The sequence below is a fragment of the Neopelma chrysocephalum genome, unplaced genomic scaffold (assembly GCF_003984885.1).
Source record: "Neopelma chrysocephalum unplaced genomic scaffold, ASM398488v2 Primary Assembly neopelma1_24, whole genome shotgun sequence".
In the NCBI taxonomy this organism is placed as follows: Eukaryota; Metazoa; Chordata; class Aves; order Passeriformes; family Pipridae; genus Neopelma; species Neopelma chrysocephalum.
This window is the reverse complement of record NW_020897693.1, coordinates 50531324-50559227: the sequence shown is the minus strand read 5'-3', so window position 1 is coordinate 50559227 and position 27904 is coordinate 50531324. Positions and strand designations below refer to the sequence as shown.

Below are 27904 nucleotides of genomic sequence, written 5' to 3'. Positions count from 1 at the left end.
AAAGGACCTGAGGGAATCACTTGAAGTTGTGCCAGGGGAGGTTTAAGTTGGATATTAGTAAGGAGTTCTTCACCCAGAGGGTGGTTGGGCACTGCAACAGGCTCCCCAGGGAAGTGGTCACAGCTCCAAGCCTGACAGAGCACAAGAACCGTTTGGACAATTCTCTTGGGCACATGGTGTGACTCTTGGGGATAGTCCTGTGCAAGGCTAAGAATTGGACTTGATGATCCTGATAGGTTCCTTCAGATCAGCAGATTCTGTGATCCTGTGAGGGTGGTGAGGCACTGGCACAGGTTGCCCAGAGAAGCTGTGGATGCCCCATCCCTGGAAGTGTTCAGGCTGGACGGGGCTCTGAGCAAACTGTCTAGTTGAAGGTGTCCCTGCTCATGGGGGGGGGGGGCTGTAACTAGGTGATCTTTAAGGTCCCTTCCAACCCAAATCATTCTGTGATTCTATGATTAAGCTATTAGCTTCTAGTCTTAGCATAACCTGTTATAAGTACCACAGGACATGAAATACAGATTCTTCTTATACTGACTCAGGATTTTCTTAAAGATACGTTCATGCATTCGCTGTGCAGGGCCCAGCCCCGCGCACCCCTCAGCCCCAGCTCCCTCCGGGGCAGCCTTCGCCCTCCACTCTCGGCAGAGCCGGGACCAGGAGAGGCGGGGAGCGGCGCCCCGGAGGCGTTCGGGAGCCCGTTTCGGCGGCCATTTCCCCGCGGGTCTCAGCCCCGCTGCCCTGCGCAGCGGCAGGAACAAACACGGCCCCACCGCCCCCGTGAGGGAGCCCCGGGCCACCCCCAGCGCTGCCGGGGCGGGGCGGGGGCAGCGCTTGCGCGGCGGGGACGGGGCCGGTGCCCGCCGAAAGTTCGGGGCCACGTGGGGCGGGAGTGGGGCGGCTGCGGGGGCCGCGCGTCCCGCAGTCGCTTTGGGAGCTCCGCCGCGCTCGGCTGCTGCTTCTCCGCCCTCCTCCGCCATGGCCCCCGCCGAGATCCTCAGCGGAAAGATTGTCTCCGCGTACGTACCCGGGGCCGGCCGCCCGCCCTGCCCGCCCTGCCCGCCGCGCTGGGCCGGGTTCCCTCGGGCGGGAAGCTCTGGGAGCCGCGGGGGTTTTGCCCTTCGGGAAGGAGCCGGTGTGGTTGGGGAGCCGAGGAGCGCCCCTGCTCCGCTGGGGCTGTGGGGGCCTTTGCTCTGGCTCTGTGGGGGCGAATCAGGTTTGGAGGCACCCTGAAGCTTTTTAACTACGTTGCAGTCAAAGCTCGCTTCTTCCTGGCTGGAAACTGGGAGTTGTGAGATGTAGTAGAGTGTTAAAGGTCTTCGGGAGAATGTAAAGTGCTGTCAGTGCCCCCTCCTCCCCAGAAACCAGCGATGAGTCTGCTGGGGTCCCTTTGGCAGCACCAGCCCCACAGAGCAGGTGGCGACCGCTCAGCATCGCTGTGCTGATGAGACTGAGATCAGATTGAGAGGAGATGAGATGAGTGCCCAGGCAGGTGTGAAGCCGCCGGCTGACCTACAGCCTCTCTGTGTGTGAGCAGGGCTGTTTGGGATGCAGGAGTTGGCAACATGTGCTTTAGGTATGGTTTCTGTTCATAGGGTACAGGCGTTGATCGTTCCTCTTAAAAACAGAATAAGTTAATTCATGTGTGGGATAACACAAAGCTATTTGAAAGATTTGGCAGACCTTAAAGGAAAAAGCTTCCTTGTATTTTTCAGCATTTACTTAGCTGGTAAGCCCTGAGTGTAGGTGAGCCTGTGTTGTGTCTTCTAGTTTGTTTGGTTTTTTTGCTGCCGCTCTACATACACATCTGGTAAGAAAGCCAAATAAGTTTCCCTAACCCTAGGAAAATGCAGTATAATACTTCCATTACATTCTGTGCAAACAAGAGTTTGGTTAGGTAGGTTCATTGGGTACCTCCTGTCTATAATCAGGGAATACAGACAGAAGGGGTAAGTTTGAAATGGTATGAAGTAATGTCAGAAAAGCTGTTAGTCCTTTTCTTAGATATTGTTATGGGTGACACAGCTACATCTAACTGACAGTGGAGTTCTGAAGAGTAGGCCTAATGTGCCTTGAATATGAATATCCATGATGAAAGGCTGCCTGCATATTTTTTACCTGGTAATTTTTGGGCCGGTGCCAGCTGTGTATTGCAGTCTCTCAGTCTTATGTGCTTCATTCCACCTGATCCTTTTGGCAGTGTTGAAGCCAGCACACTGCAATGCCTGTGCATGCTGCTGGTGGGAGTTAAGTGATTTGCCTGTTGGAGGTTTCTTTTCTTGCTTAGAAAGTGACCCTGAAGTGCAGTGGGTCCTTTCAAGCTACACATTATTGCTGTTTAAAAGTGATTAGAAACTGGAAAGATGCTACTTAGGGTACAATGAATGTGTTTTGAGCTTTCACGTTAAAACTTTTAGTTTCCTTGGCTGTGCATGTTGCATTACTTACTTTATTTAAATTTACAGATACAGCGGTGAATTTTTTTTATATCTGTTTGTTTTCTGTATTATAGTAGCAGCTATAAACAAGCAGTTTTCAGAGATGGGGACATTCATGATGTGCAAATACCTGAGAAGAGGCATGAGCTTCTAACAGGCACATATAGGAGAAAGGTTTGCTTAGCTTCCAGTACATCTCTAAGGTGTTTGGCTCAAGTCTGTCTTCCAGAGTCTTCTTGACCTGAAGGCACCACAAAATGAAAAAAATAATTGCAGCTGTCCTTCAGTTCCTTTATTTCTGCTGTATTTATGTCCAGTGTAGCAAAAACATCTTTTGCTCTGCAGGAGTGGGCCTTGCCTAGTTCTGCCTTTTCCTAGTGGAGTATTTGAAGGAGGCTTGAGGAATTGGGCTGTCTGCCCTGCAGACACGTGTACCTTTCTTCCAGACCCTCTAGAGAAGTGCTGGTCGAGAGAATTCTCGTTATCCAGAGTTCACCTCCTGGCCAAGAGCCTGGCAGCAGCAGCAGAAGCGACAGACGTGGTTTTTCTAAGAATTTTCACTTGAATTGCCTGTTGTAGAAAGGCAGTGTCCCTGACTTTCATCAACTGCAAAACCTTTTCAGTCACTGTATTTTAGAGGGTGGGTTTTGTTACTTTACCCTTTAATCAAGCAAAAATATTTGTTTATAAGTCAGTCAAATATTGACAAATGAGGTGAATCAAACAAGTAGTGGTCCATCTACATACCTCTGTGTTTTTGTGTGTGTCTCAAATCTCAACTCATAATTATTGTGAACTTTCTTCTCCAGCCACTGAGCACCCCTTCCCCAGAGACAGGCAAAAGAAATACCTAATTCACAGTCACGCCAGCTATTTAAACAAAAATCAGGTAGAGAGTGGCATTATAATTCTTGTAAAGATAATAAATACTTTGAGAGAGTTTGCTTGCCTCTATAAATAAGGAAAACTTGCTGAAGTTAATTCCCACCCTAAAGTCTTGGAAGACTTAAAAGAGGTACAAAGGAAAATTGACATTTTCAGTGGCTTTGAGTATTACCTGTGAGGATAGTGAGTGTGGTTAGGTTGTGGATGGGAAGGAGAACACAGAAGACGTTGTTTTCTGTATAGGATTTTAGTGTTGATGTTAATGCATCTCTCAAAGGCTGCTTCTCTCAGTACACACAAACTCTTGTGCTGGAACAGTCTGTGAATTATATTAAATGTTGGATGGGTTATGCATCAGCCTGAGCTGGCTAGTTACCTCAGGGTGACTTTCCTCTACTTGTCTGATTGGCTGTTTAGTAATTAGTCCTTAGATTTTGCTACAAGTTAAATTTGCCCTATTGGCAAATGCGTTGCAAGAGACAAGTTATTGTGTAACAGCACAGTAAACAAATGATTAGTAAGGGGAAGAGAAGCAGTGCTTTAAGTATGCAGAATATGGAGCGCTGAAGGTAATAAAAATACAGTATTATACACCTTTTATTGCTAGTATTCCCTGAAAAAAAACAACCTTTGTTTCTGTGTCTGAAATAGATACTCAGAGTAAAACATAGTTGTGGCTCTTCTTTACAGCTTATGTCCATTGCAGTGAGCTGTGTGTTCACTCTTTACCATCTGAAGGAGCCCAAGTTTGGAAACTTCTGGCTTGGCCTGAATTGGTTGATAGCACCAGGAATGGACCAACATTCCTGGTCTGGCAGAGTGGCTGATGAGTTGTGATGGCAGGGAAGACTTAACAGCCCTCACAGCCACTAGGGATGGGGGAAGTAGTGCTTTGAGTTTAAAGAACTGGATATAGCAATGGTCAGGCTCAGCTTATAACTGGAGGTAACAGTGCAGTAAACAACAACTCAGCATTTTCAGACTGGATCTCAAAAGTTTTTTGGAGTTTCTGTTAAAACTCCAGGTAAATCTGGTCTGAACTGAAAAGTTCCCCTATCTCTGAGATCTCATTTACCAGATCCTACCCAGAATGTTTCAGGCTTGCACTGAAGGATACCACACTATGGATGTGCTAAATTAAAGTGAACTGTCAGTGTCACTGGGTGGCCCCAATTATAAGCAAGAGCCCCTTGTGTTTGGTGCTGTGCAGACACAGAATTTAAACAAAATGGGGCCCTGCTCTGAAGAGGTGATAAGCTGAGAGAAAACACTGTCTGGTGGACAATAAGGTCACAGTGCTGTGATCTGTGCACCAAGTTGGATGGAAGGGAAAGAACATTTGTTCCTCTGGAGAACGAATAAAATCTCACTATCGCTCCTTGTGAAGACAGAGCATTGTAGAAGGGCCTAGAGTATTGTCTGTAATGCCTGCAGCCCCACAAAGGTGGATTGAGTCTTTATCTGTTTCTCATGTGTTTTCCTCTAATTAAATCACCTGTTAGTTGGATGTTGTACGAAGTATCCATTTTGGGAAGCAGACCTGGTTAGAGTCATTAATGTTGCAGCATGGAAAGCTGGTTCATGGTATCATTACTTATGTTTGGGGCAAACTTTCTAAGTTTTAAAGACTCACCTTTATGTTAAACTGTTGTTCTGTTGGCAGCCAGCCACATTTAGAAGTGCCTCAATTGCTGCCTCTCCCATCCCCTACAGATGATTGCTTTTGCAACTCAGACCCACATTAGATTTGTTTGTAGACCACCTTGGATTAAAATTCCAGACATGATGAAAAAGCATCTAAAAAAGCAAAACCATCTTCATGTATTTATCTGGTCTGAAGAAGGCTGATGAAAATATTTGAGCAGGCACAACCAAAAAAGTGGTTAAAAGCCTTGGGAGCGTGGAAGTGGTGGAAAGTAACAGACAGTTCTAGGAGATAATGACAGTGTGCCAGGATCATGCAGTGGTGGAGCATGAGACAGAAGGGTGGGAGACTTGTGAACTGGTTCCAGCTCTCTTGTCTAAGTGGTGTCTTCCCTCACCTGGAGACATCTGTTGAGTTGCCAGCTGCGATGGACTTTCCTAAGGCATTTTCCATCCCAATGTCACTTCATTCACGCAGCCAACCTGTGACTCCCATGAGGAAAGACTCCTCTGTGTCTCATTAGGGTGCCAGTGGGGTGTTTTGTGGTGTGGTTGCTTGTAGCCTCTTCACAGTGTTTGAAGGTAATGCAGTTGTCCTGTGCTAGGACATGGTGCCACGGTGGTTTGGAGAAGGGAAAGCTTGTTTCTCCACACTACAGTGTTGGTTTGTCATGGGAGCAACAGAAGGTGAGCAGTGGCAGTGCTGCAGGCTGTAAGGAGGAATGGCTGCAGGGACAACAGCTGTGACCAGGATGGTGCAGGACCTGGGGAGGACCATCAGCCTCATACAGCCATTTCTGCAGGTCTGCAGCAAGAGCATTTCTGCTGCATGTTTCTGAAACCCTTGGGGAATCTATGATCCAGGCAGTAAGGCCAAACCCTCCACTTTTGGGGACAGGCATCTCCTAGAACATCACTATCTCTGAGGAGTTGTTTGCCAGGTCCTGTGTCTGGCAGTATCACATAGACCCTGGACCTTATTACTCACAGAAGGGACAGAAGCACAGCCTGGTGTCACCTTCAGTACAGTGCCACCAGATGAGCAATGTGAGTACGTAATCCCATAGGTGTAGGGGGGAGTTTCTGCCTGGCGTGGGAGCTGTGCTTCTCTCTCTGTTTGCAGCAGAGATGGAGGAGTGTGGTTTGTCCTTTGCTGTTCTGGGAAATTCACTTAATGAATTTAAATTCAAGTCACTGTTGCAGCCTAGAGAAAGAAAGGCTAACAAGTTCTTTAATCTTTGGAGCTGGCTGTTGCATTGTATGCTTAGAGCCATGTGCTGTGCTTGACCTGTGTGGACCCTGGACTCTTGTTTGCTGTGTGAGTTTGTTTGTGGAAGGGCATATGGGCACAGGAAGGGTCTCAGAGACAGAGTGAAGGCTTTTGGAGAAACAGCCACAGAGAATTGCAAATTTTTTGTTTGAAGACTTAAAAGAATTTTCATATAGCTAGTAAAAAAGTGGTGTTGGTTTATCAATATGAACTTTTATCTTTGGGAAGACCTGCAGACTGTATCTCTAAATAGCTGCTGTCTTGTCAAAGATTGTTTTATAAGATTTTTGTAAGTCTGCGGAGTTAAAACAAGGATTTCCTCATTTTTCCTGAATTTTCTCTCAAACCTTTGCCCCTGTGGCTTTTGTGGTCACTGGAGAGCAGTGGTGCCTAACGCTAGGTGGCTGTCTAACACGTGATTTCTTGATTCAAGGCTCCTAAAGCAAATCAGCACTGACAGCACCACTTTCCTGTGTTTGTGTGTTACCTTTCTTCTGTAGCTTGAAGGGGAAGTGAGCTAGTGCCTAATTACAGAAAATGACAGCAATGTGAATAGATGTGGCTCCTGGGGGTAAAAGCACACCACAGCCCTGCTTCACAGAGGGCAGGGGAAATTGGGTGGGCTTGTTACTCTTCAGCTGAGAGGACTGGAGTAAAAGTAATACCCAGACCTGGGACCCTTTCCAGCTGGCTGTCCCTTTCGAGGGCATCATAAATTGTAATACATTTCATGTTTGTTTGCATTTCTTTTTGTTTGTGCACACCAGTGCTGCCTTTTCCTTACTGAAACACCAGAGACTGTTCTCAAAAATAGTTCCCTCTAAGAGCTGCCCACAGCCCCAGCTCACAGACCATGTGCAGGGGCTTTCTGATGCTCCTCGAGATTGTTGTGTTGTTGTTACAGGCTGTTCATGATCCAGCTCAGGTGCCTTTGCTAGGGGCTTACAGCCGGACTGTGAGGAGAGACAGTTGGTGATTTTGCTGCCCAGAAGATGAACTTTTGTCACTTAAGCATGAAGAATTGCTAGGACAAGCCTTGCTATGACACTATTCTCTGAACTCATCAGCCAGTCTTGGTGTCAAGTCATCTTGAGGTAATAGCCAAAGGAAGCCTCGTAATTACTGTTTCTTAACTAAGGCTGGAAACAGCCTCTTCTGCTGAAGCTTGTTAAGAGACTTTGAATAACTTGGCCAGACACCTATAAATACTCTGAAGCTGCTCCTTAGTTGCAGCAGAGCTCTGACTGTGTGACTTGGGATGCAGCAGGAGAGATGTATGATTTGGGATGTAGCTGGAGACTGTGATTCCCCCTGACATGAGACTGGGAACAGCCTTAGGGCTGCTTCTGGCTGGGCCAGCTGCAGCCATCCCCTGGGATCAGTGCTGCTGGGTTGCAGCAGAGCGTGTACTGCTCCCATTTCCCTGTCTTCCTGCCTCTGGCATTTCTGATTTGGAGCTTATAGTTGCAGGGTAGAATTGGCTTCACTGGCTTTTTTGTCGTCCTGCCATTTCCCCATGTGGCAGGAATCGCAGCCTCCCAGCTGGTGTCAGCTGCTTGCTCTGTCCCTGTACCCTTGCTGTTCACATTTTTAATGAACTGGCAGCCACAGCACATCCTCCAGTCTGGGAAATCTGGTTCCACTTGGGAGGTAGCAGATCTGGTGACACTCATTTGAGGGTAGATCAGCATGAGGAGACCACCTGTGTTTTAAATGGAAGGGTGTTTGGCACAGGGTGGATTTGTTAATTGTGATGGTGGCACCTTCTCATCTCTGAGAATAATGGGTGGGACATGGGCTGGAGATCATGTGGAGGACAGACCTCTCAAGCCTCTGATGTCCTGTGGGGTTTTGCTTACCTGCCTTTTGCTTCTGAGTATCTCTTACATGTGCAATTCAGTGCTACAGCTTCCTTTAAGTGCCATGAGCCCATAAGATGGTCAGTTGTTCTCTCTGAATCCCAACAGCCTCTGGTGAGGACACAGAGCTGTGGTGCTGGTCTGCACCTGAGCTTTTGACAGAATTTCTGATTTGAAAGAGCAAGTTGGGCCTGGCACTAGGACCTCTTCCCCTCCACCTTCCCTGGTGAAGGATCATGCATGTGGGGCCAGAGAGTGGTTGAGAAATTAGCAGTGCAAGGGTGGGGGAAGGTGGTGACTTTTGAGTAGCTTTTGAGCTTTCTGTGGCTCATTTGTCAGTGATGGGTACTCATCTCTAAAACATTCCCTAATAAACTATGAGTTTACATCCAAGCTAGAGTAATTAATCAGTGAATCCTCTCATACTCTGTTTCAAAGTTGTGTTTTAACAACTGTATTCTTAAACTTGCCTTTACTGAAGAGTTGATCTGAGCTGTGCACCAGGGTTTAGCTACCTTTCCTCACCTCTGTCCACCTCCCATTCTCCTTTGTGCTCCCATGGCAAACTCTTGGTCTTGTTTGGAAGCCCTTGGGCTGGGGGCATTTTCTCACTCAGAAGCACACTGGGGGCAGGAAGGTGCATGTAGCACTACAGCCAGTCCAGCTTGGGTTAGACCAGGCAGGCAAGAAATAGAAACACATAGTATTGACCGGCTGCAGAAGAGGGGTATCTTTGAGTACCTCCTGCTTGTTTAGTTATTTTCCAGATTTTTACCACTGTAGATTCATCATCCTTTACCAGGACAGTATGTGTGACAGTGTTGACTGCTGCCTGTGGAAGACAGGTAATTTCAGTACAGCATATGTGGAAAGAGGAGCTCCTTTTGAGAAGGGAGTTTGAAATCCATCGGGGTTTCCATGCCAATTTTTGAACTTTTTTTTAACCCTTGTATCCTGTGACCATGAACAGGAGGGTGAAGCAGCACAATATGGACTTAAAAAAAAATTTATTTAAATATGTTTGAATGAACCTGGTTCCAAAGTGTCTTAATCATTTATGGACATCAATCTTATTTGGAGATTGCTGGGACTTGTGTACTCAAGGCATAAATATGTGTTTGCCAATCTGCCCATCTGTCACCTTTTCAACTCATGACTTATCATGAGTATTAGAAGTCAGTCCCTTGATTAACTTCTATTTTGTTTTTTTTTCTTTTTTCTTCCCCTCTTCAGGCAAGTGAGAGACAGACTGAAGCAGCAAGTTCTTGAGATGAAAGAGAAATTTCCAGGCTTCAGACCGGGACTCGCAATTTTGCAGGTATTGTTTTCTTTAATGACAGCTACAGAAAATCTGAGTTGCTTTGCAATGGTAAGTGCACAGCTGATGAGCTTCATCAAAGCTGGCTTGCAGTGGAAGCATTTTGTAAGGAACAGAAGACCAGAGTTCTCTGTGGGATGGTAACACAGTTCTGTGGTGTCTTTTCCCAAAGTACTGGGGCCCAAAAACATTTTTGGGTTTTTCAGTTGGTTTTTTTTTTTCTTCCATCAGACCCTGTTCTCTTTTTGAGTGTTGTGTTTGTGAAATGGTGAAAGTAAGCTGCTTGCCTATTAACAGTGCTTGTAGACTCTGTTCCAGGTCTCTGCACTTGAATGAGCTCCAAAGGCTGTCAGCTTTCAGAGATGTGTTTGTAGCAGAAAACTTCCAAGTGGGGTGTTTATTAAGGAATATGATCTGCTGTTATGTTGGAACATGGAAACATAAGAGGGACAGAGAAAGGGAGAGAACCCAACCAAAACTACCTTCGGCCAACATGACTTTGAGTGCAGGGGATGAAACAAAATCCCATTTCTGAATTGGATGTCTGTCAGAAGTGTGAGTAAGTGTTAGAGTCTACACAGAAGCGCTTGCAGAGATAAAAAGCACTCAGTCAGTACAGGGGTTTGGCCTGTGTTTGGCAGAACTTTTTTGCCCTTGCAGCTGTAAAAAATAGAAAGCCTTTATGCTTATCTCAGAAGGTGAGTGGCAGTAGCACGTGTCATGTAACAGGAAGGAACTGTGTGTCCACAAAGGAATGTAAGTGGCTGCTTAGAGAAGTGACTTTTGTCCTTATTGAGTGTTTTGGGCTCCTGCAGAGCTTTTGGTGCCTGTCTGAGATTCTAGTGCTAATACCACCATAGCACACAAAGGCCATGCTCATCTTTGATGCCAGGAACAAATTTGTGTTTGTATTTTGGTTTTTTTTTTCTGGTTTTGTTTTCCACTGGCTTTAAGAGGGATGTCTCTACAGAAGATTTGTCTTCAGGTGCTTAGAAGGAAGTAGGAAAGTTTTTAAAATAAAATTTAATAAGGAATGCTTTGATGACAGTTGCTGAATTGTTGACCTCATGAACTGTCTTCAAAAATTGCTGTCTTGTTGGGTTATTGGATTTTTTTCATGGTTGGCCTGTGCTGTCTTCAATCCTGGATTGTCTCAGAGTCCTTTACAGGTTGTAAAGCTCTTTGGCTGTCTGACACTTTTGTAAGTGCCCAAACAGTCTGGGCTTGGAGTTCATCTCCAATACTGATACTCACTGCTGTTATCCTTCAGTGAAGTCAGGACAATGAGCTGTTTCTGATACGTAGCACATGGGCTCTTTTCTTGGGAGGCATCTGGTGTCCTCTGAGTCAAAAAAACAAAGTCAGTTAATCTTTATTGTTTTGCCCTGTAGTCAGGAACATTCCCATTTGCACAATATCTGTGTTGTGTTTGCTGACATCTACTGATGCTCGCACTCTTCCTTCTTTTCTGCCCTGTATGAGGCATACTTTTTCCTAAACCCATCAGATTTTAGAGGGGAAACAGCCCCTTTGTCTATACCTAGGGAGGAAGAACCAGTGTTTCCTGGGTGATCAGTCAGTGCAGTCACCCCTGCAGCTTGTAAATCTGTTTGAGAACCAGGAATGGCTGCCAAGTACCAGGGAACAGGGTTTCAAGAGTTTGCTTATCAGCTTTTACTTATTTGCCCCTCATTTTCTTAAGGTTAGAAGGAGTATTACCTTTAACAAAGCATACTGGATGATGCAAGCTGTCTCCTGAAATGCAGTTGTACTGGAAGCACCCAATACTGCCAAAAACTACAGGCATTTGTTCCACTTGCTGCTTTCTCTTTGTGCATCACTTTGTTCTTGTTTTGTTTTTTGTTTGGCAGGAAAATTCTCAAGGTTTGAAACAGCAGTGGAAGAAATGTCTCCATCAAAGCACACATGTGCATAAAATTAGGATTCTTGGGTATCGGAGGCCCAACTTATCTGAGAGTCTTAATCAGATAATTGAATGTTATCAGCACCTGCTGATCATGTTAATTAGCTAAGGATTTAACTTTCTCAGATCAGATGGCAGGGAGTATTTTCTGCTTTGGAGACCACTGTGTTTCTAAGGTTTTTCGACAGGTGCAAATGTTTATTCAGGAGATCAGACAACTTGTCTTTAGCTGCCTCTTACTTGAAAGAACATTTCCCTCTTAGCTCCAGCTACTTATAGCCTCCATCAGTGTGTTTTAGTTATCCAAGAATACCTCTGTCTCCTTGATGTAGCTCCAAGGAAGCTGAGGGTTAAGCCCATCTCAGTTTGTGTCTGGGTCTCTATTCTGTGCTGTGATTCAACTGTCTTTTCATCCTTAGGTTGGAAATCGGGATGATTCGAACCTCTACATCAATATGAAGCTGAAGGCTGCTGCTGAGGTAATACCCAGACTTTTAGTACTGCTTTTTACCTCCCTAGAGTCAGTCAAATCTGATTATGAAAATCCAGAGGCAAATCAAATAGTTTTGTCTAAGCTTTGCCCATATTGGAGAAACCAGTGTTGGCCTGAATTCTTTGTTATAAGGACTCTGTATTTGTGTAACCTGAGAGCCAGGTGGGGTGCACTGGTCACAGCAGCATGAGTTGGTACCACTTTGTATGTGATCATCACAGATTACATGTGTCTGAAGTGCTGATGCTCTGTCTTTCCTGGCCTGTGGCCTTATGCAGTTGCCTTGTGTCTGTCACTGAGTGGTACAGGAACAAAAATGAGTCCCCATTTCCCTAGGTGATGCCTGGCATCTTCTCTGCTGGCACTTCAAGGCAATCTGCTGTCAAGCAAAGATGATGTTGTTCATGTCAAAAGGTGAATAGGACAGTTAAAGAAGGGACCAATCTAAGCAGGCAAAGCACTAATCTTTTTCTTGATGGTGTTTCTAAATAATAGGATTGTAGCCACAGAAACAGGAGATAGGCCTGGGAAATGTGACAGAACGCAGCTGTGATTGAGCTGGATAAAAAGATTAGGCAGATCAATCAAATGTCAATTCAGAAATGAGATAATTTGTTGTTATTCTCATTTGCAGATTGGGATCAGTGCCAATCACATAAAACTGCCAAACACAGCAACAGAAGCTGATGTAAGTAATATAACCAAGTGATGAAAAAACATATAACTTTGGTGTTGAGCTCAAGATATGAACCTATATTTGCCCTGTCATTGGATAAAAAAAGACCACTTGCCCATAGATATTAAGTCACGAGAAAAGAGCTGGAACCTGCTGAGATGTTTGGGTTTTTTTAAGAAAACTAAAACATTACAATGTAAAATTTAGAGGCTTTAACAGCTTTTTTTTTTTTTTTAATTAAAAATGTGAGTGATGTATATTGTTGAGTGGAAAAACTAAACGTAAAGTGTGTATCTGTTAATCCAGATAGAATGATGTTTTTTCCTTTACATCAGTCACGTTTCAGTTTGTCAGCCATTAGTTTTTTTGGTCTTTGCTTGTTGTAGGTGCTCAAGTGCATTGCCTCTTTGAATGCAGACCCTGCTGTTCATGGCTTTATAGTGCAGCTGCCACTCGACTCCGACAAACCCATCAACACGGAAAAGATAACCAATGCTGTTGCACCTGAGAAGGATGTGGATGGGTAAACTGACTTCACCCCTGGAGAGCACGACAGCTACTCCAGAAAGAAACCCTTTTTGTTGTTTTTTCTTTTCAATGGTGATTGTGGGGCTGGGAATCTTACTTGGCCTTTATTCTTTCAAAATGCAGCTTAAGTAGCATCAATGCTGGGAAACTCTCTAGAGGGGACCTTGGAGACTGCTTTATTCCGTGTACGCCAAAGGGATGCATGGAACTTATCAGGCAAACAGGTAAGGAGGCTTCCATACATTATTCATGAGTGCAGTGATCTTCAATAAGTGGAGAAACTACACACATTGCAAGGCTGTGCTTCACATTGAAGCTTCTGTCGAGATGTCACATTTCCTTTTGAGTAGTAAAAGAACTAGTTTTAAAACAGTTTTTCCTTCCTCCCTCCCAGCTCACACGCAACAAAGAAGAAAAATAGTGTTCTGAAGTACCAGGGCCGGACTTAAACGGACCAAAAGACTCCAGAGCGATCTGAGTTAGTTTGTACTGAGATGCACAATGACCTGTGTTTGCTCTCTCCTGACTCTCTGTGGCGCAGGTGTCCAGGTCACAGGGAAAAGAGCCGTAGTGATCGGTCGCAGTAAGATTGTTGGTGCTCCCATGCACGACCTGCTGCTCTGGAATAACGCAACCGTCACCACCTGCCATTCCAAGACCTCCACCCTGGCTGAGGAGGTAGGAACAGGCTGGAGGTATTTGATGTGCATTGCTGCTCAGCGCCTTGCTACTCTGAGTCATTAGGTCTGGGGTGTCTTTCATCTGAAACAGTTTCCCGGTGCTGCTCACTGCATGGTTGTGTAAATACTTCTGCTGGGATAGCATCCTGATTATTTTTGGCACTTAATTAGAGGGGTTTAATTATAACAATAAAATTATTATTTTTGGGTTTTTTGAGCAAAGGCTGAGATATAATTATCCCTTCCTAATCTCTGTGTAGGGGCTGGCAAGACAGCATATGTGTTTGGCTTTTGGTTGATTTTTTTTTTTTTTTTTTTTTTACCAAAAAGGCCAAGTGGTCTTCTGCTCTAATGGCTAAGAAATGCTAGGCCAAATGATTTCTCAGTTGATTTGTTTTTTTCAGTCTATTTTTTATCACCGGGAGTTGGTACCATTTTCCTCTTTAGCAGTGAGAGTGGCAGAAATAGTGTGTTGCTGTGCTGCCACCTACTTGGATTTTGTAGAGCCATCAGCACTGCCAGGCTCTGTAGGCAAGTATTAAAGCTGAAAAGGGAGTAGGTGTATTTGAATGTAACTCACGAAGATCAGAAACGCTGCAATGCTTCATGCCATTAAGTTGCTGTTCAATAAGACCATCATTAGGTTGATTAAAAATTGAAGTGCTGATTCTTAATGAAATCTAAAAAATAGCTTATCTCCCTTGAAGATTAAAAGAAGAAAATTCCAAGCGATAGCAGCTTCCGAAGCAAACGTGAATGAAGCAATGCAGGAACTGACAACAAGCTTTAGTCATAGTCTTTAACACCAGCTTCATGACCAGATCTGTCAAATTCAGTACTCCCTGAACACATATTAGTGCTGAAATACAGTCAGCTTCCCCTGGAGTTGTGTGTTACAGAGTCCTGGACATGAAAACCACAAGACAGTGCTGCCACAAGTGAAGTGCTGCCTGGTTCTGTGCAGGGGTTGTTCTTGGCTGCTGTCTGATGAGGGCTGGGTATATTTCTAGCACTGAATGTGCAGGGATGTTTGAAGGGAGGAAGGGAAGAATATGCAGAAGGCTTTAATTTTATCTAAATGTAGTCTATATGATCCACTTGGGAATCATGGAGGAATTCAGAGGAGGTTTTGAAGTGTTGACTAGCAATAGTTCAGGGTAGGAGTGTGAAAATAAGCCATAATTTCTGGCTGCAGGATTTTGTCCTTGCCAAGGAACTGCCAGCTACTTTTAATTGCTGACAATGCCCTTCCATCCCTCTGATGGCGGTGGGTGAGCACAGTTTCACTGCAATTGCAGCTGATCTGACTTGCTGCTGAAGCAGCTCTGCATTTTTCCACTGCTGGTGATACACGGTTGTTTATTTGTTGGTGTTTTTTTGTTTTAATAGGTTGGCAAAGCTGATATCCTAGTGGTTGCAGCTGGTAAAGCTGAAATGGTAAAAGGTGAATGGATCAAGCCTGGAGCAATTGTAATAGACTGTGGAATTAACCATGTGCCAGGTGCGTGGGTAATGTATAAGGAGTGAGGATGTGTTTATTTGTATATAAATGCAGTTGCTAAGTAAGTTCATGAATACTGTTTCCTTGGTGTTTCTAGTCCATGTGGACTTCTTTATCTTCTGTCTTAAGTAATGATGGCAATCTCTGGAGATGCCAAAGTAAAAAAAAGCTGGTCTGAAGTACTGCCCTAAAGCAGATCAGTGGCAGTTTTGATTCTGCCTTCAACAAGGCTGATGATTAATAGAAGAAAGAGGAGGCCTAGGAAATATTACAACAGAATATCCAACTACACACTAAAGTCTTGCTGCTGTTGTCACTTGTGAGTGTATGGCTTTGCTGTCATCACTTTGCAGTTAGATCTGATGAAGCTGTTCTGTTTGAGATACAGAAATGACAAGCAGTCTTTTAAAGTAGCTGTGGGTTTGTTGAATCACAGCATTAATTTCTTAGGCTTGAATGGCTGTTATCTTGAAACAAAGCAGATTCTGCAAGAGTATTGGTGACAGTGGCTCTGGCATAGAATAAAGTGCTTTAACATAATGGATTTTAGGGTAGGGTTTCACTTAGCTACTCCTTCCTTATAGAGGAGGTACAGACAGTCTGGCAATTTCTGTTTTCATCTCGTTTTAAATCCAAATTACAGATATTGAATGATATGGAAAATTAGTCACTCTCTCTGTGCTACACCCACAAGGCTTTTAAAAGGTAGTTTTCATAATTAATCAGTCATTTTGTTGCCATTATTTAACAGAATGTAAAGAAATTTCTGTTCGGCAGTCTTGTTCCTCAAAGGTGACATTGAGCTGCATTTGAAAACATTGGTCCTCTAATTAAAATTAAAAAGTCATCTGCTGTTGCTGTTTGTTGCTGGGTGCATTTGTTCCAAGCTACCCAAACTTGGGCCGTTTGCCAAAACCCACAGGGTCACTGCTGATGTGCATGAAGCAGAATGGCTCGGAGTCTCCCCAACTGACACGTTGCAAGTAAAACCGCCACTGTGTTTCTGACATATGATGGTATGACCTTTTTTTTCAGGCGTGATGTGAACTGCATCTCTGAGGACACGTCCCTGTTCCTTTGCAATTAGTCTGCCTTGGGCAGTGCACTGACATCTGAGCTTCCAGTGCACCCAGCCTAGTCAGTGTTGCACGGAATGCGCTCAGTGGCAGTGTGAGACTCAGGGATCAGGGCTTGGTACAGTACCGTGGAAATTGTCACATTTCAAAATGATAGATGCCACAGACCTTTTTTTTTTTTTCTCCCTGTGGTTTTCTGAAGCTGCTGAGTTTTTCTTGCCACCTTCTTCCCCTCTGATAGGTTGCAAAAAAGTTTTCAGATGAGTCTTGTGGGAAATCGGTGCCGGAATTGCAGGGCTACAGAAAGAACAGCAGCCAGTTTGACAGCTTCTCCAGCTAAATCCCTGTACAGATAGAATATTGGTGCTAGCTGTGGTAATGCTTTGAATGTGAAGGGGTGAGAAAGAGCACAGTTGCCATACATTTTACCACAGGTGTAAGTGCACCTACCTGGGTGCCTCCTAGGTCTAGCTGTGAGTTGCAGCTGGAAGACACGTCAATCTCTGGATATGCCTTTACTTTGCTAGTCAGAGTACCCTGTTCAGGCAGATCCCAAATGATATGACATGTCAGGACACTTAACTTCATGCAGTCTTGCCGAGTTGGAGTTAAAACAAATTATAGCCACGTAGCACCATACAAATGCAGCTGTTGTGCTTTCGAATGGAGGATGGCATGTATACTCCCAAGGGTGCCAGTTTGGAGGCTAGAATAGGCAGTTTAGGCACGTATGCCTTTGTGTTCATATGTACTGCAGCTGAATTTTTTCCAGGTCTCCAAGTAGACAGAGAGGAAGAAAGGATCTCCTGAAACCTTTATTAGAGGTGTATCTTACTTTCCAAGCTGGATTGTATTTGTCTTTCTCTCCCCAGTGCTGCAGTTGGAGGGTTAGTCCAGCAAATGCTCTGAATGCCTTATTCCAGACCTGTAGAAATTGCTCTGCTACAGAAAGGGAAAGCAGTGCAGACTGAGGATATTCCCAGAGGTAGCAGTGCCTCTGGAGTGTCCCTCTCTGGGTCCTGATAGAAGAAGCAACTCTGTTCGAAGTCCTCCTCTGCTATGGGATTTTGCAGCCCTTGCTAACAGGGAGCCTTGAACAGTGGGATGTGAGAGCAGCAAAGGAGGATCAGCCTCTGTGGATCTCAGTGCCATGGCTTTCAAACAGCAGAGGAGCTAGAAGGATGTAGAAAGCCTTGACTTGCTTCTGTGTTTGTACCTTCATGCACTGAGAATCAAGCTGGCATCACCAGCATACTGGATCAGATTGTGTTGGATCCCTTACGAAACACCCTTCCCAGTGGTGTCCAGAAAAAGAAACACACTTCAAGCAAGATGGCCTCGTGTTATAGATGAGGGTCATAGATGGTCTTGTGTGTTTGCAGTCATGTATCCACCAGAAACCTGTTAGTTGCATGTACATTAGCACAAGTTTCCTTGGAAGTCATGGGGATGTTCGCAGCCCTTGCCTGGTGAAAGTAGGGCTGTGAATTAGTTCCAGTCCAGAAGCTGCAGTCAGGCTGTCTCTCATGCAGCTGTCTCTGGAGATCACCATGCCTGTTCGTTCCATGTGTGTAGGCATGTCCTTCACTTCTTTGATCTCAAAGTCCTTGGATGTTCTCTTTCATGTCATGCAGCTGGCAAGAAAACCTACAGGGCCAAAGAAGACACATGCACTGGGAATGGTTATAGTGTCACTGATACTCCCTGTAACTTGTTTGTATTTTTTAAAAGTGGGATGATGAATATTGTGGAAGCTGAATTTATGGGGAGAGATGGCAAATCTTGAATGTGAACTGTCCTTCAAAGAATATTTTACAGATAATTTAATAGCTCCTAAGTTGTGCTCAGCCCTGCTTGGTGTGAAGTGCAGATGCAGAAGCAGGGACTTGGGAGGTTGTTTGGCTTCTGCTCATCTGTGTCTGTGTAACAAATGAGGCTGTTTGTGTTTGGAGTGCCTGCTTCTTTGCTTCATTCTTGGGCCTGGAGTCTTCCTGGCCAGGGTGGCCAGTAAGCCTGCGTGGCATCCTTGGAAGAAAATAAAATTACATTGTTTACCTTTTGCAGCCTTAATTAAAGTGGTCTCTAGGCTAGAAGGCCAAACTGGTCTGCAGTTCTGGGCAGCAAAGCTGACAGTGGCTGTAGAAACACTCGTTAACAGCTGTGATGTTGTTCAGGCTTTGAGCTATAGGGAGAAGAAGTGTTGCTTTAAAACACAAACAGAGCAAAACATCCAAACTGCTAATTGCCAGTAACAATGCAGCTAAAAATTAATGTAGGCAGGAGCTGCTCTTGTTCTCCCTTTGATTTTAACATAATCAGCTGTTTAGGAGTTTGGTTTCTCTTCCATTCCTCCCCCTCACCAAATGTATGGTAAAGTTATTGATTGTGTTCTGTTCAAACACACACACATTGTATGCAATATAATATTTCAATAAAACAACATTAAAATCTATCTTCAGGTTTTTCATGCTGCTTAGATGTTCCCTAGAGACCTTTATCTGAAATGAGAATCTGCCATTCCAGGAGAAAAACTTAAATTTTATGCTTTCATGTGCTATAATCAGTGGGTTTCTTGGATGACTGTGCTAGTTTACTAACACGGTTTATCTTTTTCTCTATGGGGGAGCTTAAAGGTCACCATTGGAAAAAAAAGGGCTCTATCTGCCTCTGAATTGTCAGATCATGAGGTGCAGCAGGATGTAGCAAACTTTTTTGCCAGAGAGAAAGAAGATTATTCTACTGAAGCTCTCTTTTAAGCCACCTGTGAGGTTTGTTTTGACAAGACTGATCCCTGTGAACTGCAGTATTTACTGGTCCATCGTTAAAATAGCAATGACTGATTGAAAAGCTCTTTATGTCTTCAGTTCCTCTGAAGGCAGGTGATTTTATTCAATATTAAGACCCAGGTGTCCAAAATGGAACAGATCAAATGTAAACCCGGAGTTTTGGAACAAGTCAGTCATGTTTTTTCTCTCACCTCCTTCTAGACCATTGGTTCATATCTCCTTCACACTGTAAGCTATACTAATCCTTCAGAGCAGTACAGCAAGAGCTGCGAGGGGATGGTTCAGGTGACATCTCTGTTGTACATCCCATTTATGTTTTATTACTGCACAGATACAAAACTTGGTCTGTGCTTTGGTCCCTCTGCATTTGTTTTGGAGTCATCTTCAGGCTGCCCTGTGGGCCACGTTCCACTAAGAAACAACTTGCATTCCGCAGGAAAGGGAGTTCTGTGTGGCTGAGTATAAAAGGTGCTTAATGGGAGGATATGTTGCACGAGCTGTTGATACTCTCTGAGTTAACTATGGTAACAGCTTCGTCTTGTGATGTTATTTTAGCTTTTTTATCTTACTTAGCAGCTTCCTGGATACTCAGCTTCTACTTTGTTTACTCCAGCAGAGGAAAAGACTTCAACTTCAGTTAGTGCTGTATCCTCTGTTGTTTTGGTGAAATGTGATGTGTAAATTTACTTTCTCCTTAAATCCCCAGACAGCACAAAGGCCAGTGGAAAAAGAGTTGTGGGAGATGTGGCGTACAATACAGCAAAGGAAAAAGCTTCCTACATCACCCCCGTTCCTGGTGGCGTTGGGCCCATGACTGTGGCCATGTTAATGCAGGTACATGGGCAGACTGTGATGTTGTGGTCATCTCCTCCGTGTTTGGCTTTGGGATATGTTGCTGCTGACCCACCAGCACGCTACCAAAGCAACTGGTGCTTCCTTCTTGCTCTTACAGAGATCTATCTAGGATTTCCAACTTCTAGTCCAGACAATTGGGATTCAGTTAACTGAGGAAAAAGATGGGCTTTAAGGAAGTGTTAGGACAGAGGTTTTTGGTTGGTTTTTTTTTGTTGGTTTGGGGGGGGTTTTTAAGGTTTTTGAGTGTGGTCACTCAAAACAGTGAGAAATGCTTTTGTCATATAATGATAATGGCTGTAATTCTAAAACTATTCATGGGGTGACTGGATAAAAAGGAGAGTAACAGTATAAGCCAGCTCCCTCTTTCACCATGCTTTGCTTAAGAAACCCTAGCACAGAACATCCCAAAAAATCCAGCACACTGGAAGATCAATAGAGATATAAATATAGTGGGGTTTGGGTTTTTTTCCTTCTAAGAAAACTACAAGCAGAATCTCATTTTGGGTTATTAACAAGTGCTTTAATGAAAGTACTTTGGTTTAATCCCAAAGTGAGACAGAGGAGAGGGGCAAACCTTTCTGATCTCTTTGTTAGCCAGCATGGTTCATACAGTGGTGGTTGCTGTAATGGATCCTCATCCTCATTTCAGAGCACAGTGGAGAGTGCACAGCGTTTTCTGGAGAAGTTCCAGCCTGGAAAATGGGCCATCCAATACAACCAGCTTAACCTAAAGATGCCTGTACCAAGGTAATGCTTTCAAATGAAGCTACTGGCAGTATTTATACAGTGTAGTATCCACATCTGTTCCCAGGTGCTTTGTAGTACAGGGCATATGTTGGCTGGCTGGGATTGAAGTTTGGAGAGTAGAGAGAAAGCACTGTGAGGCTTTCCTGAGGGAGCAGAGCTAACCTGCAGTGGTGCTGTGCCATTTGTTAAAATGTAGGCTCAGATCATCCTGATGATATTGCTAGATAATTGATTCAGCAAATAGTGAAACAATCACGGGATGCTCAGATTTGGAAAGGACCCACAAGGATCATCGAAGTCCAGCTCCTGGCCCTGCACAGGACATCCCCAAGAGTCATACCATGTGCCTGAGAGTGTTGCCCAAATGCTTCTTGAACTCTGTCAGGCTTGGTGCTGTGACCGCTTCCCTGAGGAGCCTGTTCCAGTGCTCAACCACCCTCTGGGTGAAGAACCTTTTTCTAATGTCCAACCTAAACTTCCCCTGACACAACTTCAGGCCATCTCTTGTCACTGGTCACCTAAAAGAAGAGATCAGTCTCTGCCACTCTGCTTTCCCTCATGAGGAAGCTGTAAACACAGAGGAATCACTTGTATTTTTGGATATTTTCAATCTGACATGGCAAAAGATAGCATCTTGAAGTAGGAGTTGTTGGTGTCAAGTTCCCAAGGAGCAGGTGAAAATATGCAAAATACCACAAGGGATCATAACACATTGCCTACAAAAAGGCATTCTTGGGGTGGGGGAGGGTTGAGGGGTGTGTGAGTGTTGTTTGGTTTGGGTTTTACTTTCTTTTATTTTTAAAAAGGCAAGTCTGAGGATGTGTCTATTCCAGTGTAGCTGATATTGGTGGGATTGATTCATTTAACTAAGAGGGGTTAAAGCTTCACTTCTGAAATACAGATTAGGTGTCTGTAGTTTATGCCATCCAGAAGCGGGAAATTTGTGAGAAGTCACCTTGCTCTCTCTCTCTCTTTAAGTGATATTGAAATCTCACAGTCTTGTGTACCCAAACCCATTGAACAAGTTGCAAGTGAAGTTGGCCTGCTCCCTGATGAGGTGGAGCCCTATGGCCAAACCAAAGCCAAGGTCCAGCTGTCAGCTCTGAATCGTCTGAAGAACCAGCCAGATGGCAAATACGTTGTTGTTACTGGGTAGGTACTTCCTTAGCTGAGACTTACCTGATGTCAAGATGAAAAGGAATATTATTAGCTGTTGTTGTATTGTCTTTCGGTAGAATGACTGTATGGGGTCCTCTGGGTTTTAGTAAATCACACGGTGAAAATGTAGTGGTTTGGGAAGTAGCTTGTGGCAAACAGTGGGGATGTAGCTTAACATTTCTCCCCAGGAGATTAATTGATTTGCTCTGCAGGTCAGGGTTATAAAGGGCAGGCTGGTTCCCAGTCAAAGTTCTCCTCGTCTAGTAGTCTGCCATTGGCAGGAACTAGAAAGGTGTTTCAGAGGAAAGTCATCAGCAGTTGTGTGATAACTTGCCAACCTCATGGCTGATGAAGATTAGCTGAAGTCTGACCCAGTCCAGAATTTGAATTCTCATTAGTTGCAATCACTGGATGACCCTTGTCCCTATTGTTTAAGTCTCACCCACTACAAGGGTTTAATTGTGTCTCTTCTGCTTTGTCGCTGCAGGATAACTCCCACCCCCCTGGGAGAGGGGAAGAGCACCACCACTGTTGGCCTTGTTCAAGCCTTGGGAGCTCACCTTCACCAGAATGTCTTTGCCTGTGTTCGGCAGCCTTCTCAGGGGCCAACTTTTGGTATAAAAGGTATGAGCTGTTCTGTTGCTTGCAGTTGGCTTAAATGGGGAAGGATGGCATTCAGAGGTTTTATTCTGCTGCACTGGAGTTTTACATAATTCCCAGTTACAATTGCATTTATTTTAAGAAAGGAAAAGTTTGGGTAAGTTCTTCAGTTTTGTCTTCAAGTGCTGTACTGGGAATTGAACTAAGCTGCTTGATGGTAGCTGCCCTCTTAAAGCCATTAAGTAAACACATATAATAGCACTCTGGGCTGGAGACACTTGAATTGTATATTCTGACTGTTGTCTCTCTGCAGGTGGAGCTGCAGGTGGTGGCTACTGTCAGGTTGTCCCCATGGAAGAGGTAATTCCTTATACAAGACCTCATTGCACATACAGCTCCCAGACTTCGAAAAGATGCTGCAGTCAGATAGCTTGGAAAGTCCATAAGTTTATGGCCTGGTGTAGCACTCTCAAGAACTGCATGCTTGATTTTAGGAAAGCCTTTTTTTAAAAAAACAGGCAAACATCTTCAGGGCATTTCAGAAGTGTGCCTGCATGGTCGAGGAACTTCATAGAACTACAAATTCCCAGTTCCTCTGTTCCCTTTCCATCTCCACCTTGAATTGCTGCATACCCTTGAGCAAAGTACATCCTATGCCTCATTTTCCCAGCACTGAAATGAAGATGGTAATGGCTTAATGCCTTTTGGAAGCATTTTAAGTAGTTCTGTCAGCTGTGGTGGTCACCAATTCTTTCTGTGAGCTATTTTGGTGTTCTTATGTTTTAGATCACTAACATGAACTAGGAAAAGGGAAACTGGGAATCAGCAATGTCAAGACTTCAGTCTTTGGGGGCCTGGCAGTGGAGCATGTTTCTAGTGTGGCTTGGCAACAAGTAAAATTCTGAGTTTGGAGGCAGGGAATTGAAAGGCACGTGTAGCATATGCTCTCATGCTTCCCTCAGCTCTCAGAGTAATTGCCTGTAGAATTCTACCTTTGTCTTGTGCACTATAGATTGACACAGGGCAATTTTAGGAAGAAAAGCAGGAGTGATCAAAAGGGCTGTTTGTTCTAATTGATGCAGCAAGTCCATAAAAGATAAAAATGTTAAAGGAGGCAGAATATTGAATTAGTCATGTGCCAAGAACATGTGTCAATGATAGATGTGACAGGAAAAATAATCTCCTCCTCTTTGAGAGTGTTAATAAAGCAAGCCAAAATACTTGACTGCATGCAGCAGTGGGAAACAGCCCCACTTTAGGAACCAAACTGGCTGAAACAGCTTTCTTTAATTATGACCTATGTGGAACAAATACACATAGTTTTGTGGGGGTGTTTTAATCAATGCATGTCTCGTAAAATTAAAGTATCTGGAGTCACTAGTTACAATAATGACCTTGATATATCATTTAATAATTCTGCATGCAGCTTTAATCCTAGGAAAAAAAAATAGTAAGTGAAAAACTTTGAGTTCATACTGCAGAACCAAGGTAATAATAATAGCTTATTGTTGCGTTTATGCAGAATGAGACAACAATTAGCATTTATTAATTAGGATTTATAATCAGTGTGTGACTAACTGCACTCTGTTTTAGCTCTGTGGGTTTCAACAAAAGTAGCAAGGCTTCAACAAAATGCTATTGTAAAGTTTTCTGTCATATCATCTTTTCTAATGTTTCCTTTTCATCTTTCTCCTTTGCTGCTTTGCTACAGAGGAAAAGGGTTGTTTTAACCACACCTTTTACTCACCTGCCATAATGCAGGTGTGTCATGGAAGCTGTATATCCTAAACTGTTTGACAGTACAGAATCATATTGTTTAAGTTGGAAAAGCTCTCTAAGATCAAGTCCAACTGTTAGCCCAGCACTGCCAAGCCCGCCACTAAAACATGTCCCCAAGCACTGTGTCCACGTGTCTTTTAAACACTTCCAGGGATGGTGACCCCACCGCTTCCCTGGGCAGCCTGTTCCAGTGCTTGACAACTCATTGTGTGGAGAAATTTTCTTTTAATATCCAATCTAGAGCTTTCACCAGCTTCACAGCTACAGTGCAGCCAGATAACTCATGTAGGCAAACCCACTCAAACTATCTTTTAATGAGATAGAACTAGGAAAACTACTAGCAGTGTCACTGTGTAGTACAAGTTCTGCCTGTGACACTGTGTTTGGGTGGTTACCTTATGCAGAGCTCTGTGCAACCACAGCTCCACTGCTAGTGCTGCACAAGGTTGCTAGTTCCAGTTTAGCTCAGATTCCCTTCTGGGAGCAGCAGCAAGTTCAGCTAATGTATGTGTGAAGCCTGCTTTGCAAATGAGGGAGTCAGGAAGAAGGTGAAGGAGGAGGAATGCAGATGTGCCATGCCACAGTCTTATCAAGTGTTAAGGAGCTTCTGAGAACTGTTCTTATGGAGGGGGAAAAGAAAAAACAAACAACTTTTTATTTGGGAGCTTTGTTCTAGAAGTTTGTGAAATGACTAAATGTGGGGAGGCATTTTTCTGTTTTAGAGAAATTCTTTCCTCTCTTCCACATACTTCACTGAGCAATCTCTCCCCCTCCACCCTCACCCACTTTAACAGTACTATTAATACTTCTCTTTCCATCTGTCTACGATGAATCGAAATAAGTGAAAATTGCAGCAGGATGAGGTAACTGATATGTTTTATCTCCTCTAGTTTAACCTTCACCTCACTGGTGACATCCATGCTATCACTGCAGCCAACAACCTGGTCGCTGCTGCTATTGACACACGTATGTTCCACGAGCTGACTCAGTCTGACCAGGTACAACCCTTTCTTACAATGTATTGATCCCAGCCCAATTTGATCGGGCTGTTCTAGGTGTGCCAGCAGTGCTAATTAACTACCTGTTTCATTCTGCAAGGCTCTCTACAACCGTTTGGTGGGTTCTGTCAATGGTGTTAGGAAGTTCTCAGACATTCAGATCCGAAGACTACAGGTAAGATCACTGGTTTCTCATTGGTTTCTGGTTCTGGTCCATTTACTCATCTTTTAAATAAGTAGAGGTATGTTACAGAAACCCTCATGTTGTCCACTAGGTCATTCTGCTGGCATTTATTTTTTACATAAAGCATGCAGAGTAGCAGTGGTAGCACAGAAAACAGTGAGATGCAGCCCCAAGGGGAAGAATCATTGATATAACTCTGTCATATGCTCTGTGAGTAACACGGTGGGAAGAGGCAAAGGGATTAGTGTCCTTTATTAATAGTGTCAATTCAGTGTCCTTAATGCAGTTTAAGAAAGGACTAGAATTGGTTTGTCTACCTTACACACATTTACAGCTAGAGATTAATGGTTCCCATGTGACAGCTATACAGATAATGCAGGACAAAAAAGGCAGTTTAGAAAATTCAGCAGAAAGGGAACAGAGAGAATTTTTTTGTCTCATCCGGATTGAGAAAACAAGGAAAACGTTGCCCACACCTCCTCTCTATAAAAAAGAATTCCCAGTTAGATGAGCAGCCCTGTCATTGAGTGGCAGTCTCTGAGCAGCCCACAGCTCCTCTTATCCTCAGAAATTAAGGACACATGCTAGTTCACATTGACTTCTGAAAAAATGAGGATTAACAGAGGCATAGTTTTGCACTGGGCTTGAACCCTTCAAGTAGGAGCACAGACTGGGCCCTGCTGAGCCCATTCAAAGCACAAGCCTGTTTGCAGAGTATTCAGGCTGGATCAGTTACCCATTTGGAAGTTGGGAGCAATAGCCAGACTACTTAGCAAGCTAAAACTCTGCTATATTAATTGGCTATAATGTCTGAACCATTAGACAATGCGTGGTTTGCTTCTACTGCTGAGCAAGAAGCTATGTCATACTGCTTGGTGTTCCTGACAGACTGCTGAGGGAACTCTACCCTGACCACTCTTCTGGTTATTAAATGTCAAGATGTGACAGGATGCTAATACTCCAGAAAGATGATATCTTTATTGTTGTTTATTTCTTTTTCTAAATTATATGCTTGAAGAGGAAGAGAACAGACTTTCTTCTTCCCTGCTGTTCTTCAGGGGGAAAATACGACTTGACTGTCGTGTTAATTAAAACAACCTTGCTCGTTCATAAATCAACTGAATCGTTTTCCCCATTCCTAAGCTTGCGCTTGTATCAGGCTTCTTGAGATAATTCTTCTCTCAATTAAGCAACTTGGCAAACTGCCCATCCTCTCAGTATGTTCAAGATCGGCTTTCTGGGATGCTGACAGCCTTGTGACTGAATTGTTTAATTCTTCCTTTGTGCTGCTTAACCAGCGTGCTGAAAGCAGTGGCTTTAAACACGTACGGCTGTGTGCAGTGACCCCAGGCAAACTAATGAGAAATGGATGTAAGCATGTGAGACTAATGACGAGAACAAGGCGTGTAAGGAGCTGCAGAGCTCTCTCTTACTCTTTCTGTAGGTGCCTTGCACAAAGCTTGGTGACAACCTGCCCTAATGGGCTGTATTGTCTGCCTTGCCCTTTACGAGCTGGCTGGCAGCAAGCTCTGCTTCCAGATGCAGATCATCTTACATTGCTGTGGGGTCTGGGAGGAGGGACATCAAAAAGGCAGCCCTTCCTTATTTCTGAATATGCAGATGCTGCTGCCAAAGCTTCATTGCTGCAGTAAAAGGTTCATTTATGTGAATTTTTTCACCACACCCTTTTTCTTTTATTTGTCCTTTCTTCCCATAGAAACTGGGCATTAACAAAACTGATCCCGCAGCTTTGACAAAGGAAGAAATAAATGCATTTGTGAGATTGGACATCGACCCAGGCACCATAACATGGCAAAGAGGTACAAGATACATTAAATGAAAGACTTGTTAAGAAACAAAACCATGTGTCAAAGGAGACATTTGCAAGTACAGCTGAAATTGTGTTTCCTGGAAAAATAGGAAAGAAGACAGGGCTGGCCTCTGGGATAGATGCCTGCAGCTGGGATCCCATTTCTAAAGGGTCTGACACAGGGGTTTGAATCTGCAGTGAATTCACAAAGATTAAGGCTTTGCTAATTGGTGCAAGTTTGTGTTTCTGGATTTGTCAGTCACTGAGAGACTTGAATTTGGCAACTGTAGCCAACAGTCTTTTTACCTGACTGCTCTGTGAGAAAGGAGAGGGTTCTGATCTGGGATTAAACTCAGTTTTAATCTACCCACTTGCTCTGTTGGGGACTGACAGCAAACGAAGGACAGATTTTTAAAAGGTTTTTAAAATACCTGAAGGTGACATCAGTCTCTGGTCTGGCAGATTTAATATTTCACTAGCAAAAGAAATTTCAAAATGGACATTTTTTCTTGAGCTAGACTCCAAGAGTATTGCTTTTTCTTCTTTTTATTAAAATACAGTGTGAAATGTATTATCCAAAATTTGCTTCATAACCTGTAATGAGGCTAAAGTAGTTTGCCTCATGAGACATACTTTACAAAATACTTAGAGTATTCCAAGCAGATAGTAAGACACAGCAAATTTAAGGCGCTGTT

General features: G+C 43.9%; 1 protein-coding gene across 2 annotated transcripts in view; it reads left to right on the top strand.

Moving 5' to 3' along the window:
- Nucleotides 1-887: 887 nt before the first annotated feature.
- The window catches only part of MTHFD1 (methylenetetrahydrofolate dehydrogenase, cyclohydrolase and formyltetrahydrofolate synthetase 1), a 41129-nt gene continuing 14112 nt past the window's right edge, over nucleotides 888-27904 (top strand). Inside the window, exons 1-16 of one of the 2 annotated variants that reach the window (XM_027674159.1) lie at nucleotides 888-1019; nucleotides 9330-9414; nucleotides 11758-11817; nucleotides 12466-12519; nucleotides 12894-13030; nucleotides 13159-13259; nucleotides 13577-13713; nucleotides 15105-15216; nucleotides 19785-19912; nucleotides 20583-20680; nucleotides 21659-21832; nucleotides 22326-22462; nucleotides 22752-22798; nucleotides 25108-25215; nucleotides 25316-25390; nucleotides 27117-27219. In XM_027674159.1, the coding sequence (XP_027529960.1) occupies nucleotides 979-1019; nucleotides 9330-9414; nucleotides 11758-11817; nucleotides 12466-12519; nucleotides 12894-13030; nucleotides 13159-13259; nucleotides 13577-13713; nucleotides 15105-15216; nucleotides 19785-19912; nucleotides 20583-20680; nucleotides 21659-21832; nucleotides 22326-22462; nucleotides 22752-22798; nucleotides 25108-25215; nucleotides 25316-25390; nucleotides 27117-27219 (1597 nt within the window). In that variant the 5' untranslated portion in view covers nucleotides 888-978. Of the gene's footprint in view, nucleotides 1020-7263; nucleotides 7332-9329; nucleotides 9415-11757; nucleotides 11818-12465; nucleotides 12520-12893; nucleotides 13031-13158; nucleotides 13260-13576; nucleotides 13714-15104; nucleotides 15217-19784; nucleotides 19913-20582; nucleotides 20681-21658; nucleotides 21833-22325; nucleotides 22463-22751; nucleotides 22799-25107; nucleotides 25216-25315; nucleotides 25391-27116; nucleotides 27220-27904 lie in introns of those variants that run through there. The other variant, XM_027674158.1, reaches the window with a different exon arrangement.